The sequence below is a fragment of the Helianthus annuus genome, chromosome 5, assembly GCF_002127325.2.
Source record: "Helianthus annuus cultivar XRQ/B chromosome 5, HanXRQr2.0-SUNRISE, whole genome shotgun sequence".
Classification (NCBI taxonomy): Eukaryota; Viridiplantae; Streptophyta; class Magnoliopsida; order Asterales; family Asteraceae; genus Helianthus; species Helianthus annuus.
In genome coordinates this window covers 140327243-140344795 of record NC_035437.2, presented here as the reverse complement: position 1 = coordinate 140344795, position 17553 = coordinate 140327243, and the positions used below count along the sequence as shown (strand labels likewise).

Here is a 17553-nt window from a genome sequence, read left to right as displayed (position 1 = left end):
AGACTCGAAAGAGTCTGGGACGGGTGAATGAGCAGGTGACTCCTCAGCTGGAGCATCTGCGAGCAGCAAAAGACCACCGTCGGCTATAAGGGCCTCGCCCTCAATATCATCCTCCAGGGGCTCGTCATCAAACAAATCGACGTCGTCATCAGCGTCGGCGTCGAGGAGCATATCAAGAACAGGATAAGCGGCAAGAGGTATAGGGGCAGGGATCTCCACGAGCGGCAAATGCCCGGCAAAAGGGCCATCAGCGGGCTCGGCGACAACATCGGGTAGCGCGAAGGGCTGAAAATCATCCTCATCCATGCTGGTAACATCTGAAGTGTGTACCTCATGCTCCGATGACTCTCGGTCGTCTGATACGATGGGCATAGGACCCGTAGTGTCCGACTCACCAGTGCCTGATGAATCCATGGTGTCTGTATCATAAACACAAATATGCACAAATAATCAATCATATAGTCAGATAAACACATTAGTCACCAATTAATCAATCAAATAGTTCTCCTAGTCCCACTAGCCTCCCAGCCTCCCAGTCTGATCTTCCTAGTCCCACTAGCCTCCCAGACTGATCTTCCTAGTCCCACTAGCCTCCCAGACTGATCTTCCTAGTCCCACTAGCCTCCCAGCCTCCCAGACTGCTCTTCCTAGTCCCACTAGCCAATTCTCCCAGCCTCTCAGACTGACTCCCTAGACCCACTAGACAACTACCTCGGTCTCCCAGACCGAGCCTTGGCCTCCCAGGCCAAGCCTCAGCCTCCCAGACTGAGCCTATAAATAATAAATAAAATGTGCTCAACATTTGTTTGTAAAAACGTTCTGGATCTGGACTTAAGTGGTATGCAGTGTAAAAATGTTTTCGTGAGAGCCCTAGTGATCATAGTCTAGACTCGAGAAGGAATCCTAGTTCGCTATGATCAGAGCTCTAATACCAAGCTGTCACACCCTAGCTTTGCGAAAGCGTGGTTAATTTGGTGTGACTTCTTAATACCATAGCTTAATCATAACAAAGCTATATGAAAATAAAACCATGCAAGATCATCCATTGATTTAAGTTTTAAAACATAAGTAACACAACATTGTCTTAAGGCGTTGACTCATGCAACGGACACTACAACCTAATAACATAAAAACATTGTTCGAAAGACACAAACACCAACATGAAATAAACGCAGTTTAAGGACTGTGACTCGTCCAGGTAAAAGTCACATCCCCTAAACTTGGATGACCTCGAAACTCTTATGCAGCGGGAAAACGTAGCATACCGCGCCAGATCTTTAGTTCCCTGAAATACATGTAAGTTGGAAAAATCAACAAAAATTGTTGAGCGAGTTCATGTGTAAGTGAGTAATAAACCTTTGTAAGTATAAAATCCTAGTATGTAGCAAATAAGGAAAAAGAGATCACCAATGGTTTGCAAGGCCATTGATATGTGTGAAGTGCAAGTAGGAAGACTCAAACCTAGCGGATTTTGCGTTGGGTACAAAGCCACCCCGAGGTCCGTTATGCTGGGCCTGGGGCTGGGCTCGCTACACCCAGATAGATCTACCGCTACTGTCCCTCGGTCCTACAATGAGGATTAATGGCCTCAAGTTGCGCCTACCCACTCACATGATCTAAGTAGTAACCCTCCTTACGCTAACCATACCATGTAAAAAGTACTTGTAATCATAGTAACATGTATTTCACCCCCGCAGTTTTAGAAAACTGAAAACAGTTAAGAGAAAAGGGGGACATGAACTCACAGTGGTGCGTCTCTATCAAGTAAATCTCCTGATCAATCTGCTGTGCGACGACCTACACGTACTAACTTCTATTAGACGGACGGCCGTGCCTTAGCTTAAGGTTTAATGTCTTTTGGGAAATAGTTAGGCAACTATTTCGTGTTTACACTTCGTAATTATTTAGTAAATACATTCCTTCCCAAGGATGGGGGTTTTAATACATGTGCGTTTCTGTATCTTCGGAATATATTATTAAGTGTCACTTAATATATATTTTAATTCTAACTCCAAAATATAAATATTTTTCCCAAAAATATTATATTTTATTTCACATAATTTTTCCAAAGTAATATCCTTGTCAAAATACATATTTATGTGTATTTTCTGAAAATACGTAAGTTACGGATAAAGATCGGGTGGTAATAATTACACCGTTGTAACTTAATATTTATTGTGAAGGCGTTCGTATTATTTTGGAATCATTAACATTCGGTAATATTATTTTTACCCTAAAAATAATATTTGTATGGTTCACAAAACAATCATAAAAATTTACACAAGTGTTGTTATGAAATATATATACTATATATATATTTGTCACGTTTTACTTTGTGAAAATCCCACATCCGACACTTAGAAATGTTGTAAATAAAATCGTGGCGAAATTTACATTTTTGAAAACAAGTTAAAAATATATTCATAACACTTGTGATGAAAATATTCCCAAGTGTTAGGTTTTTGGAAAAATTTCGCCAGAGTTTCCCCTGTAACTGGAGGTGGCCACGCTTTCAAGCGTATCATTTTCTTTTAAAATTCAAATCAACAATTTTCTCAATCAACAATAAACAATATTCAAACCATCAAACTAGTCAAAATATATATAAATCGCAAAAAATACATGAACTTGTGGTTTATCTAAAATACGTAGTAACTTTCCATTACTTTTAGTGGATCTTTGTATAAATCAATCTGGTTTCTTGAAAGTCTCGTTTTTAAAGAAAATACATTTCCACATCTTCTTGTCAAAATTTACAAAAATAGTTCTTTTGTCAAAACTTTGTGTTACACAAGTGTCTTCACACTTGTGTGTTCCCAAAAATCACCTTTATTTAGTAAAGATCCGGTTTAGAAAACATGATTTCACTTGACACTTGGTTCTTCGAAAATACCACTTGTAGATCTGTAGATCTATTAGTTTACAACTCCATTTCATAAGAAAAATTGTTTTTACACAAGTTCATGTTTAATAGTAGTAGTGTTCTTCATCTAACCACTTTCACATGTTAACATACTCTAGGTCATGTTACATGAACATGATTTAGCCGGGTTAGATGACGATCCGAGCTACTACTAACACAGATCAACACTAAATAATCACAACAAAACAAGTCTTACAAGTTTTACACAACTCTATAGCTTTTATCCAACATATTCATTCTTTTACAAGACTTTTAGTATGTCATCTTGTATGTTCATGATTTTTAACCGACAAAGTTCATTTTAACCACTTTAGAATAGATCAAGAAGGCGTTTATAGTCACTTACTACTAGCTCGAGGCTAGGGAAGAAACTAGTCGGAAATCAAGTGGATAAAAGCAATGTAGCGAGGTCCTTCGCAATCCGAGTGCACCGGGCTTCCTTATGCGCGATCCTTAACCCTTGTAGATGTATGGAATGGCTTGATCAAAATCGAAAGGTGGGTGTGTCTGTGCTTGTGTCTTCGGCCGAGAATCAAAGAGAGGGGAGCGAGAGTGATTTTGTGTAATGTGTGGTGAAGGTTATGGTGGGTTAATGATGTTACTTATAGACAATTCTTGCATCATTGTCCAACGGATTTTGTGTTAACTAGATATTAGGCAAAGTAGGATTAAAATAATCAACAAAGGACAAGGGGTGTCCCCTTGGGGACGATTTCGTTGGAGGGGGGGGGGTATTCGGTTCCATTTCAACTAAATGGTTAGACATAGTTAGATAATTAGGAGGTTAACCCGGTTACTAGCATGTAGTAAGTTGTGACGGGTGTTAGGGTATTCAGGGACCCCAACAGGCTTAAACAAAGAAAAAACTGTGTTGATGGCAATATTTTTATGTTCCGGGTATAGTCCGGTTGTTCGGTTGGACAGGGATCCGTTAAAGTGCTTAACAAAGCTTTAAAGTGTCGTTAATACTATTTTTAGTGACACGGTTTATTCCCGACACTTTGGAAAGTGTCTAGTAACGTTTTTCTCCTGTTTTGACACTTTATTAGTTGGCTAAATGCTGAATTTTTATTTAAAGTGCTGAATTTTGTACTTAGAGAACGTTTTAGGCACATCCGGTCACTATAACTTATACCTAGTGACGCAGTTCTACAACCCTCATTTCCCTACAGTCTCTACCGGTGTAGTAAACTATCTCTGGCTCATACAGGCCTTAGAGGCAGTGCCTGCCTGATGCTGGCTATAACAGCATGTTAAATGGGTTATTCGTTCATTGTGCTACTGTGCTTTTGTGCATCAAGGTTGTCACTAAAGTTCTGTATGTAAATAATTGAGTGACAGCAAATAAAGTATGATGCAAGTATGTACATGTATCAGTATTCAAGTAGCAGTTTATCCATAATTGTAAGCAAGCACAGTAATTAAGCAGTAATTAAATATTAATTTAAGTCGTATGGATACCTGATTTGGTGAGGGTTGTCACATGTTTCTTACGGAGCGTTTTTAATTTCATGGTCCTTAATGGACAAAGGGTTTTCAATAAACCTCAAGCCCTCGTAAATTTGAACTTCATGATGAGACATGACAAGTGCTTTATCAGCTAAGCACTTTTCAGATTAGAGGTATGGAATACATCATGAATTCTAGTCAGCTCTATTGGTAGCTTAAGTCTATATGCTACTGAATTGACACATTCTGTTATCTCGAATGGTCAAATTTATCTAGGGCTCAGCTTGCCCTTATTACGTCTTTTCAAATGCAAGACTTTAATTAATATATTATTTCTGATTTGGAATTTTGAGAGGCTTCCGCCCTTTATCATCATAACTCTTCTGTCAATCGTGGGCAACCTTGAGTCTATCTTAGGTTTACAAGATTCTTTTAGTTGATTCAAGGACAATCTTAGGTCTAGAGAGTTGGTTTCTACCAACTTTAGCTCAACAGACAGGTGTTTTACACTTTCTCGTGTATATAGCCTCAAAAGGCGCGGCTTTTATACTAGTGTAATAGCTATTATCATAAGAGAATTCAATCAGGGTAGATGTTCATTTCAACTACTACCTAAGTTAATGGTGTATGCACGTAGCATGTCTTCCAGAGTTTAGATTGTACGCTTATACTGCCCATCAGTCTGCGAAAGGTAAGTCGTACTAATGTTTAAGCGGTACCCGGTACCAAATACTTATTCCTAGGATAGAGTGATAGAGTGAGAGAAGAGAGAATGATAAACGTTTTTAACTTTTTTTACCGACTCATTCTTTAGAAAGTGCGTCACCCTACTACTTAATTTCAACGTACTACAAAACCTTTTAATTTTAAAACTTAGATTTTTCACTATCAGAGATAGTCATCAAACCCAAGAACGGCACGACTTGGATGCATTTTTACACTTATTTTATCATTTTTCTAAAATAAAACTTTCAAAATTAGACCCATTTTGTATTCTATAACTTGGATAATAGTTAAATAACTTTGTCTGATGTACATTATTCCCACAAAAATCTAACAAGAGGAGCATGTCAGAGTCAACCTACGTCGTAGACCTGTGTGCTTTATCGACCCAATTTCCAAGCTATATAAACACTTCAACAAATGTACAACTTCACATGCACAACGTACATACAAACTTTCACCATTTATGAAATAAATTATTTTTTTCTGTAGAAAGCGAAATCACACTATCGATAATCGGGTTCATTGTCCACTCACCCGATATGTAAATGCGTTGCGGCCCCCAACGCCAGACAAATCTCTCTCTCTCTCCTCTCTCTCTCTCTCTCTCTCTCATCACATGGACGATAAGCCCACAAGAATTTATATTTTTATATAATTATTATTATTGTTTATTAGTTGTACATTTTAAAGCCAGACACTTGAAGTCATCTTTTTATCGTAACCGTTCAAGAATTTCGGCTGCCGGAAACTGAACAGAAAAATAATTATGGTGGAAAACGGACACCACCACCACAACCACCACCCACCAGCTGTCGTGGCTGCGCCGCCCATGATACACGCGCCGCTGGGTGCGGCTAGAGGACCTGCTTATCCACCTGCTGAACAGCTTACCTCACTTAATTATTGCATCCATTCTAATCCTTCATGGCGTTAGTGTTTTTTCTTTTTTTTTTTAAATCTTGAACTTTTTTTTGTTAAGTTTGTACCTTGAAAGAATTGATTTTTTTTTTTGTTTGTAATAAAAAGGTGGAACTTTTCTTGATTTGTATATCCTTTTTGCTGGATTTTTTTTTTTTTTTGTTTTTTTTTTTGTTTTTTTTTTTTGTTTTTTTTTGTTTTTTTTTTTTTTTGTAATTTGAAGGTGTGATTTTTATTGATTTGTATACCCTTTTTGCTGTCTTGATGTTTGTGTGTATACTTTTTGATATGTGATGTTTGATATAATTTGATTCTTGAATCTTTTGATTCCCCTTTACAAAATGATTTAATTTTTTTATGTTTTTGATTCTTGAAGAGTTGAGGTGAAGCCCACAAAGATTCAACTTCAAATTAGCCAAAATTTGATTGCTTTGTAAAATATTATTGTTAATTTTGCAATCAAGCCCTATCAAATTTAAATTTATATAATTACTCTTTTTTACTTGTTTATTGAAATTTTATTCTTTTTGTTAATTTTAATCCTTAAAAAGGATTGATTTTTCTTATGTAAAAGTTGTAATCTTTCTTGATTTGTAAACCCTTTTTGCTATCTTTATTCTTGTCGTGTTTGTTTGATTCAATTTGATCCCTCTTGAATCTTTTGACCCCACCCTCAATTTCATGGTTTTGATTCTTGAAGAGTTGAGGTCAAGCCCACAAAGAATTAACCTGAAGTTAATTAAATTTAATTCATTGCTTTGTAGAATCTTATTACTAATATTATAATCAAGGATGATTTTTTTTATTAATTTTGCAATCAATCCATATCAAATTTGAATTAAATATAATTATTGTTTTTTCCTTATTTGTTATTGGTATTATTTTTAATTTGGTTAAATCTTTTATCCTGTTCTTTTACATCACTTTATGTTTCTAATTGTTTGAATAATCTTGTTGACAGCCCAAACTGTTTTGCTTGGATTCCAACACTATATTGTGATGCTGGGAAGTGTTGTTATGATCGCTACTAGGCTTGTTCCTCGAATGGGCGGTAATCATGTGAGTCGGTTAATCTATATATGAAATGAGTGGTTGAATTTGATCTTATTCTTACCAATGTTTGTTACTTTTTATGTTTCATTAGGAAGATAAGGCTCGGGTAATTCAAACCGTGTTATTTATGTCGGGTTTGAACACCCTTTTGCAAACTTTGATCGGTAACAGGCTTCCTACAGTCATGGGACCGTCTTTTGCTTATATCTTATCCGTGCTAGCAATTATAAATGATTTTGCAGATGAAGATTTCTCATCTGAGCATCAGGTATATGTGTACATAACTACATATACGTAATGTACAATTCTAATAATCTAAAATTAGTCGTTGTGTCGTTTGTTATGAAGTATACTGACTAAAGAAACTTTTTGTTTATGCTTTTGAATGATAGAGATTTGAACACACTATAAGGGCTATTCAAGGAGCCTTGATAATATCTTCATTCGTCAATATTATTATCGGATTTAGTAGGGCATGGGGAGACTTCACTAAGTAATGTTTTACTTTTTAAATTTCATGGAACTTCAATTGTATCGCGTTGATGATTTCTTTATTTGACTGTTTTTTGGGCTTTGTTATAGGTTTTTCAGTCCTGTTGTTATCGTTGCATACGTTTGTGTAGTCGGTCTTGGTTTATTTGGAAGGGGGTTTCCTGAGGTAAGAACATCCGGTTCATGAAATCTTGCATACTTTTGAATCCGCATAGTTTAATAATAATCAAACTCATAATCATATGGTCATGATATTGCAGCTTGCCAACTGTGCGGAGATAGGCCTACCTATGCTTGTATTTTTGGTTGTCTTCCAACAGGTATGCGTATATTTGTATGTGTGTGTGTATATATATGTATGTATGTATGTATGTGTGTGTGTATGCATGATGAAAATTGATAATGTTATGTTATAGTATTTGAAGCGGCTCCATCATCGGGCCCACTCTATTCTCGAAAGATTCGCATTGCTTTTTTGTATTGCACTCGTGTGGGCTTTTGCTGCTATCCTCACTGTAGCCGGTGCTTATAATAACGTCGGTCAGCAAACAAAGCTTAGTTGCAGGACGGATCGTTCCTATCTCATTGAATCCGCTCCATGGTAAATACAATTTTTGTCCTTTATGAACCTTTTTTTTTTTTTGTTTTGGAGAACACGTTACCAGAAAACTCACGGGACCCACCAATACCAGCTAACCAATGGGATCAAATAAAATGTAGCTTGAAGGTTCTCTAAGAATCATTTAGCTTAATTATCAGACTGCTTATATTCGGTTTTATAAATATAGGGTAAAAATTTCGTACCCGTTTCAATGGGGTACGCCTATATTCAGAGCAAGTCATGTTTTCGGAATGATGGGGGCCGCTCTTGTTTCGACAGTAGAGGTTTCTTTACTCTTTCTTCTTTATTTATTTATTTATTTATTTATTTTGTTATCTATTTATTTTTACAAGTGGGGTGCTATTATTTGTTTCATTTCATGATATGTTTTAGTTATTTTTGTGCAGTCAACAGGCACGTTTTATGCTGCGTCGCGTTTCGCGGGTGCTACACCGCCACCAGCACATGTCATTAGCCGAAGCATTGGTTTTCAGGTTTTATATATATATACACAATCCACACTCCATACCTTTTGGTTATTTTTGATTATGTGAGTTTAGTTTTAAACGGAAATTGATGTTCATTTTCCGTTTTCATGATAAAGGGCATCGGCCAGTTATTCGACGGGATGTTTGGTTCCATCGTCGGGAATACTGCATCTGTGTAACTACTCGATTTCTTATACAATCCTTTTTACAAGTTACTAGCCGCATTTTATCGTCTGTAAGTTAAAACATGTTATTCTAAATGACTATGCAGAGAAAATGTCGGACTTCTTGGGCTAACTCACGTAGGGAGTCGAAGAGTGGTTCAAGTATCGGCCGCTTTCATGTTATTCTTCTCCATATTCGGTCCGTTTTGTTTTTAACAATTTTCCCAAATAATTTCTCAATATAATACTTGTATTCTGACTGTAAACTAGCCGTTTTCAGGTAAATTCGGGGCGTTCTTTGCATCAATCCCTCTACCGATATTTGCAGCCATTTATTGCGTCCTGTACGGTCTTGTTGGTGAGTGTTCTTCTAACAATCTAATTTTAGTGTTTTTTTCGACTATATCTAACAAGCGTGTTCTTGTTTCACCAGCTGCTGTTGGAGTTACCTTTATTCAATTTACAAACAATAATTCCATGAGAAATATCTACATTTTGGGATCCTCTCTTTTCCTTGGAATATCGATATCACAATATTTTGTTATGAATACTGACTATGCACGCTCGGGTGAGGGACCCGTTCGTTCTAATGGTGGATGGGTAAGTAGATCTCGTCTTTCGTATATACTTTATATTATTGTTATTATTATTAATAATAATTTTTTTTTAAATAACATAACATGTTACTAAATCTTTGTGTGATGTTTTTTGTTCAGTTTAATGATATATTAAACACTATATTTTCTTCGCCTCCAACGGTGGCTATGATGGTGGGGACGTTATTGGACAACACGTTGGATGCTCACGATGCACATGACGATAGAGGTGTGCCATGGTGGAAGCCTTTCCAGCACCGTAAAGGAGATGGCAGAAACGAGGAGTTTTATAGTTTTCCTCTCAGAATCAACGAGTACATGCCTAGAAGATATCTATGATTTGGTATACATACCTGTTTATGGATGTAAGTAACTAAATTTTGAAAGCATGGTAAAATACCTAGTGTTAGATTGAAAGTCTATGAAAACCGGGGTGTAAGTTTTGTATGGTTGTATCGAGGACGTTCAAAGAACCGTCTCAATTGTTTTCTTTGAAAGCCAGGTATAAGTCAAAGAACCGTTTGTTGATGCTCAAGTCTAACGAGAGTTGTTGAACCCCAACGAGGTGTTGTTAACGCACTTGTACACGCAACATGTTCACTGTTGGTTTTGGTGTGTCGATTTCCAAAGAATATTAAGAAATACAAAGAATGTTGAATATATGAAAAATTACTTACCACCTTGGTTTTAAAAAGCGATAGGCATACCAAGGTGATAGGGTTGAGGCGCAAAGCGTGAGTCGCGTTGCATCACGCATGTGAGGCGCAAGGTATCTATATATCTTTTAGTATATAAATAACCTCTATGTACATATTGATGTACACACTCTTCCCACGTACAAGAGGTGCGCCTCGTGTATCGTCGTCGCCTCAAGCAGTCAGAAGCGCTAGGGCTTACGCCTTGCATCTTGGCGCGCTTTGTAACCAAAGCTTACCAGTAATCATTGCACGAACACAAACCATCTTCAAAGTGATGGAACCGATTGACATCTCTCACTACGATTTTCCTTCCATACACTCGAGAAACCAATTTAAATACCGAATGACAATCACTGCAAACTCGAAGGTTCTTATTTATAAAGATAGGCAAACCCGCATCAACATTCATCAGCCCAAACGCCAAAGCAAGCTTTTCACCATGATAGTTAAGCATACCATGCTTATCTTCATCTTCAACATCATGAAACACACAAGACAAATCAGGAACATAACCTTCCATCTTCAACTCAACAACCACTCGCTCCACTTTTTGATAAACGTTTCTCGTGAACGAATCCATATGTTCCCCAGTGCGAAAACCATATAACTCGTTATTAACTTCGATCAAACTAACTGCCGCAGGCTTTCTTAATCCTTTATTTTTCATATCCCGTCGCAAATTTCCAACTTCTTGCCAATTTCTTGAATCCGCGTAGATATTCGACATCAAGACATAATATCCCGTGTGTTGTGGTTCAAGGTGGAAAAGATTATCAGCCGCAACTTCCGCTAAATTGGTATTTCCGTGAATTTTACAAGCCAAAAGCAAAGCTCCCCAAACTTCATCGTTCGCGTGTGATTTCATATCTTTTATAAGCTCATAAGCTTCGTTTAATAACCCTGCTCGACCGTACATATCAACCATACACGCGTAATGTTTCGGCTCTTTTGCCACCGAGAAGATTTCCATTTCCGCAAAACATTTCTTTCCTTCGTTAACGAGTCCCGAGTGGCTACAAGCGGAAAGAACGGAGGTGAATGTAATGTGGTTTGGCTGAAAGTTTTCGTCTTTCATTTGGTTGAAAACGTTAAGTGCGTGTTTTCCATACCCGTGCATTCCATAACCCGCGATCAAAGTGTTCCAGGCGCTAACATCAAGTTGGTTCACGGGTATTTCTTTGAACATTTTTAACGCGGTATCTAAATCTGCACATTTCGCATACATGTCCATTATCGCATTCCGTAATGTTTGGTTAATATCTATTTTGTTTTGCACTATAAAATCATGGATTTTGGCTGCTTGCTGTCGGGAACCCAGATAAGAACACGCAGAAACAACGATTAACACTGTTACTTGATTAAGATTAACGTCTGACGTTTTCATTCGTTCGAAAAGATCAAGAGCTTCACTCGCCAGCCCATTTTGGACGTAGCAAGTAAGCATAGAATTCCAAGTAATAACATTTCTTTCTTCTGCGCGTTCAAAGATCATATCCGCAAATTCAACCTCCCCACATTTAGCATACATTGCAAGAACCGAATTAACAACAGGCACTTCATATAACAGCCCGTTACGAACAGCATACCCATGAACAGCCCGACCTCTTTTCGCATCTCCCAACTGACCAACAGCAGACGCAACTGTAACAGTAGCAACCCAATCCATTACAAAACCCTCTTGCTGCATTTGATCAAGCAAACACAAAGCCGTCTCCGCCCTCTCAGCTTGTTCATAAGCCGTGATCATCGCAGTCCAACACACAACATCTCTCTTAGACATTTTATCAAACACCTTGCGCGCGTCATCAATAATCCCACAACCCGCGTACATATCAACCAACGCGGCTTCAACATAAACATCTGAACCAAACCCAGTCCTTAACACCTCAGAATGAACCAATTTCCCATGTGTAATCAACAAACTAGCCGCACACGACTTGAGAACAAAGGGAAATGTGTAGTTATTCGGCGTAAAGTCCGCTTTTCGCATAAGCGAGTAGAACTCCAATGCATCTGAAGAGAACCCACTGTTTGCATAGGCACGGAGCATGGTGTTCCACAAGAAAGAACTTGTGTCATGATCAGTGGAATCAAACACATGTCTTGCAGTTTGAAGGTGCAGAAAGTTTGAATATTTGATGATGATACGTGCAGTTAAGTGAACACTTTGTTTTATGATGCCGGTGGTGGTGAGAATGGAATGTATTTGTGTGAGGATTTGTAGAGTGTTGCAGGATTGGATGATTTTATCATAATGGTGCTCGATTTTATTGATGGGGTTATTTTTACGTAAGGTTAAACCCCAACGAATCATTGTATGGAGGTAGTTTTAGAATGTCGTTGATGTTACTGGTTAGTGGTTACTAATTAATGCATTGACGTTTGGGCCATTCGGTTAAAGCTCACCGTCGAGTCCGGTGGTTGTGTTCGGCGGCGATACGAGAAACAGGGAATTGGCGGTGGCACAAAGGAAACGTGATGCTACTAGTACTAAGATTTAAAAAATATAAAAATGTTATAAATATAGGGTAAACTTCTTGTACAAATAATCTTTAACATACTAAACATACAAATTGAAGAAAAACTTAAAAAGACAAGGTGACATTTTTGTAATTATCAATAACTATGAAAGTTACGCTACAAATATACCTAAAAAAAACCTAACCCCTCCCCCCCCCACCCAAGCTAAAATACTAAAAACTAAACTACCAAAAAATCTAAAAAAATTAAAAAAGCACACAAATTATTTTATTTTTTTAACATTTTTTATTAAAAAATCGCTACTTTTAGTAGCAGCAAAAAATTTTTTTTTCTAACGGAATGTAGCGATTTTTTAATAAAAAATGTTAATTTTTTTTTTTTGTGTTTTTTAGGTATTTTTTGTTGAGTTCACATTTGTATAGTAATTATATATATATATATGGAACCCATTAAGTCTAACCAACCCTTAACTCAATCTTCACCATTGGATTTGGCTGAGATTAAATCTCAGCCACTTAAACTCCTAAAAATAACTGTTATGGTGGCAGTTCAGGGCAGTTGTGTACTCTCTCATGGTTTGCGGCCCATTTTCTCCACTAGGCTCGGTTGCTATAAAATTGGGACGTGGGTATAAAGCAGTTGCCGATGGGTAGAAAGCAGTTGCCGAGCAGCCTTATATAATGTAAACCCTTGAATCAAAAACGCCGTACCTTCAATCGTGATTTATGGGTAAATATTGATTTGAAGTTTTGAAGGTAATGTGTCTATAATCCTATTTATTGCTCACTTGATTGATTCCCTCGAACAGACTTCTGAAATCTGATTAGTTTCTTCTAATTGAATCCTTTGATAATATCTTCTTAAATCCATTCTGTTAATTACTTGATGGAAGTGTTGAAGGTAATTTTTCTATCATAGATAGTTTCTGCCCTAAATCAATTTGCCCTAATTATGCTCTGGTCTATTCTATTAATTTGCTCAATAAACATTCATAGATGTCAAGTATGTTGAAAGTTTAAATTTATAACTGTTTTTTTTTCAGCGTTAATTTTGTTGTTCAATGTACTGACTGTAGTTGATTTTTTGGTTAGGATGATGAAGAAGAATCCTTAGGCACGAAAAGAACATGTGACAACATTGGGAGGTGTTTTGTAAGCATTAAGTATTCATATAAAGATGGTGAATCTGAAAATTTTGATTGCTGTAGTGATGTTTCTAATAATAATCTTTGTGGTAACTGGTAAGATGCCCTTTGATGGCCCTCTCACGAGCTTCCCAATCGAAAGGTATATCCCACACTATACCATATGAAAGTTTGTACCTTTCAATCTTTAGTTCATCGGTATTGATCATGTTTAAACTAAAATGGGGGATAATATGTTTCTTTTTGTTTCTGTCACTTATGAATACAACACACAGAACGGGCTAAGGCTACAAGGACTCATGTTTTAAGTAGTAAAATTTGAGAAGCACTTTGAAATCAGCCAAAGTTAATTCATTTGTTTAAACTTTTGAAGTTATGTTTGATGTGTTGTGTTATTTTGATTGAAAAGGTTTAAGTATGCTATTCTATCTGCAGTTTCTTTTTGTGTTTGAATCTGGTATTTGGATTTCGAGGTTAATTTTTTATAACATAATTAAAAATTGATTGATTTAACAGATACAGTTTAGTGGTCATTTTTGTAGAAAATTCCACTTAGATTTATCCACAGAGTTGCTCTCATGTTCTGAATCCGGGTTCATTACGAGTATTAGAATTACGTCTACTGTTTACGGTAATTGTTCTAAATTAATGTGATATTAGTTTGCATGTGTTTTCTTGCCTCTATATGTTTTATAAATTGTTATGATTCAAGATGCGAACTTCCTTAATAGATTATCTTTTGGAATTATGATAGTTTTATGACTAAACTTGCAGGGCTCTTTTTTTAAATGCTAAGTGCATGTATTCGGTAGTTGATGGCTATTCTGTTTACATCAAGGGTCTCCCAATGAATGCTACACCTGCTTTGTTGGAGAAAGAGTTCTAGAAATTTGGTCCTATTACGCCAAATGGCATTCAAGTTCGAAACAACATGGTACATATCCATTTTATTTTTTTCTAAGCGTTTGAACCGTTTTTTTTTTGTAACTTTGCAGGGATTTTGTTTTCGATTTGTTGAATTTGAGGTGCCTGATGCAGTTCAAAAGGCGATTCAGGTGTGCACCGGTTTTTGTTTATATGTTACAATAGATAGAAAATGCTAAAAAATTGTCTATTGAATATTTTCATTCATCTCCAAACTTATTGTTATTCTTGTGACATGTGTCTTATGATGTTTTAGGCGTCGCCAGTCGCAATCAATGGATGCAATGCTGTTGTTGAGGAAACACGCTCAACAAACACATATGCAATTAGATTACATGTGGCAAATGGATTAGTTAATGGGTTGAAATATTGAGTAACTTGGATCATAGTAGATAAAAGCATTCAGAACATATTATTAAAGCATATAGGTATAATTTTCTTGAAACAGTAGCGCGTGGGAGATTTCCTATTTGAAGGGGCGGTGGATTCAGAAATGAAGGAATGAGGGGTCGTGGAAACTTCACTGGCGGTAGAGTGTGCAAACGTGATTTTGGGGGCAACAGGTGTGGTGGTCGTGGTGGTGATGGATATCAGGGGAAACCGGGGAATGGGTGTTAATAAGAATATGGCATCACGGGTTCCAGCCAACGCTCGAATGATTGGGGGGGGGGGGTTAATGACTTTGATTTGCTCTTATTGACTTAGTTAGGATTTTTTTGGCTATTTGTCCGGTGTGCAGTTTTTTTAGCGTCATATTGGGTGCAACACCTATGGCTGCATTCCAAATATGCTTGCAGGTGTGGCTGACATCATCACTTCTTGCTGATGGGTTGGTAGTTGCTGAACAGGTAGATGTTTGTTTTGTGTTATGGTTCAAGTGGCAAACGATCTACCAGAACCAAATGGTGTCCAGGAACCTTTAGACCCGCGTAGGACTTGAACGAAGCCTCTGTCATTAATCGGTTTCACTTTTTTTTTTAATCTGTTCTGCTCAAGATTTTGAAGCGTTCATCATGGTTAGTATAAATGTAAATTGGTTGAGGTAGTTTAAAAGTTACAAATTTGGAGAAATAGGTAATACTCTCTATTTTTTGCCTTTGTTTTCACAGAGTTCGTAATCCGCCGTTGGAGAAAAACTGCTTGCGAAACACATCTTAAAGGTTCTTTCATTTTTCAACTTTTGAGGTCATTTTCTCCTTTTAATGTTAATTTTATGTATAAAAAGTTTATTGAAGCTAATCAAATTCTTTTATAGGAATATCATCTGTTGTATCTCAAAGTCAAGAATCTTTGTTAATGGTAGCTGGGTAGGGGATCCACTGCAGAGCTCTTGGTGAGGACCTCATGACCTTGAGACAGTTAAGGCTACAATTTTTTTTTTACTTTGTACAACAAACCCACTCATTAAAATCACGAATATGTGTTAGCCTACTGGCCTCGCCTAAATCCCAAATATATTTAGGCAGGTTGATGCATTTGGAAAAGACTCATTTGAGGAAGGAGAGAAAAGATCTCAAGGAAGTTAACACTCAAGTAGTGGATCAAATAGGGTCTGCTCCTTTATTGTATATGGAAAAATGGACGGGATGACCCATTTTGGTAAAGGGTTCAGGCCAAAATGACTCAGAATGTGTTGTAATAGTAAAACGCAACAAGTAAATATTTGTGTTCATAGATTCATTCACGTTGTTACTATATAATAAATCAACGTAACCCGTCCAACGGACGGGTATTAAACTAGTTTTGATAGTTGGTGGTAATTACAAAAACCACCTTGTCTTTTTGAGTTTTCCTTCAATTTGTATGTTTAGTATGTTAAGATTATTTGTATTTGATCTTTTGCCTATAAATATATTATATTGTTGTGGTTATCAACTCCAGGTTGATTCTTGACAGATACAGAAGTCATGCGAGAATGTTTTTGTCCCGGATATATGCAAGTGGATCCCGAAAAAATTAATGTATTCATTTGGCGGGCGGAGATGAATAGAATTGCAACCACAGATGCATTGTTTAAGCGAAATATTGATGTTGGTAGCTTGGCTTGTGAGCTGTGTGGAGAAGGTAACGAGTCTGTGGAGCATTTGTTTACTTCGTGCTACTTCGCTTCTATGCTTTGGTCTTGGTTAGGGAGGTGGTGCAAGTGCCAGCCGCTGGTGGTGTTCACCTTTAGGGACCTCCTGGACATTCATAAACACGTGGGTCTTGTCGGAATGAAAATGGAAGTCATTAAAGGTCTGGTCAGAATCGGGTGCTGGGCGATATGGAAAATGAGGAACGAAGCAAGATTCAAGAACAAAGAGGTGAAGCTCGAGTACATTTGCGGCAAAGTGAAGAATCTGGGTTTTTTATGGTTCAAAACTAGGAATAAAGGTATTGAAACTTCTTGGAATGATTGGTGTAAATTTGTAAATATTTAACGGTTGTAGTTATTTGGGTTGCATCGGTTTGAGGTAGCGGTTGTGTTAATAAAGTTTACCTTTCAAAAAAAAACCTCCTAAAATAGATTGGCTTGTTCTCCAAGATATTATCTCCTATATATATTCATTGTATTTGAATGTAAACTATATACCAATCAATAAAAACACATCTTTTTCCCTACATCTATTTCTTATATTGTTTTGCTATTAGCCTAGTTTTACAACACGTTATCAGCACGGATTGCTCTCTGAAGGTGGATCGTATTAGCATTAGTGTTGTTGCTTCACAAGGATAGAAGAGTGTTTTCACACGGCTCTTGTATGGTACATTCTTTCACATTCTTCATGTTAATTAATTAATCATTCTCCGTGCACGTCTATATTTATCTTCTTATCATGAATCATATATTTGTGATTACCTAAAAGTATGTTGGATGATTACAATTAACCACTATTATTGTTTTAAAATTGATTGA

General features: G+C 36.9%; 2 protein-coding genes and 1 long non-coding RNA gene across 11 annotated transcripts; 2 read left to right on the top strand and 1 right to left on the bottom strand.

Moving 5' to 3' along the window:
- The first annotated feature begins 5640 nt into the window (after nt 1–5640).
- Nucleotides 5641–9967, top strand: LOC118492551 (nucleobase-ascorbate transporter 3-like). Its single transcript, XM_035990730.1, has 14 exons — nt 5641–6027; nt 6978–7075; nt 7161–7337; nt 7462–7562; nt 7652–7727; nt 7822–7881; nt 7978–8162; nt 8350–8446; nt 8570–8656; nt 8767–8825; nt 8922–9013; nt 9095–9172; nt 9248–9414; nt 9531–9967. The coding sequence occupies exons 1-14, from the start codon at nt 5865–5867 to the stop codon at nt 9747–9749; spliced, it is 1659 nt and encodes a 552-aa protein (XP_035846623.1). The 5' UTR covers nt 5641–5864; the 3' UTR covers nt 9750–9967.
- Nucleotides 9968–10002: 35 nt separating this feature from the next.
- LOC118492550 (pentatricopeptide repeat-containing protein At3g26782, mitochondrial-like) lies at nt 10003–12597 on the bottom strand. The gene has a single exon (XM_035990729.1). It carries the CDS (start codon nt 12420–12422, stop codon nt 10341–10343), a length of 2082 nt encoding a protein of 693 aa, XP_035846622.1. The 5' UTR covers nt 12423–12597; the 3' UTR covers nt 10003–10340.
- A 540-nt stretch (nt 12598–13137) lies between these two features.
- On the top strand, nt 13138–17100 carry LOC118492549. Of its 9 annotated transcripts, none has more exons than XR_004894426.1 (7): nt 13138–13344; nt 13681–14364; nt 14508–14788; nt 14914–15673; nt 15767–15817; nt 15913–16312; nt 16554–17100. It is a non-coding gene; the product is annotated as an uncharacterized LOC118492549 (long non-coding RNA). The 9 variants fall into 9 exon arrangements; XR_004894433.1 differs by lacking the exon at nt 16554–17100 and having other exon boundaries at nt 15913–16015; nt 16124–16397; XR_004894429.1 differs by lacking the exon at nt 16554–17100 and having other exon boundaries at nt 15913–16015; nt 16120–16397.
- Nucleotides 17101–17553: the final 453 nt, after the last annotated feature.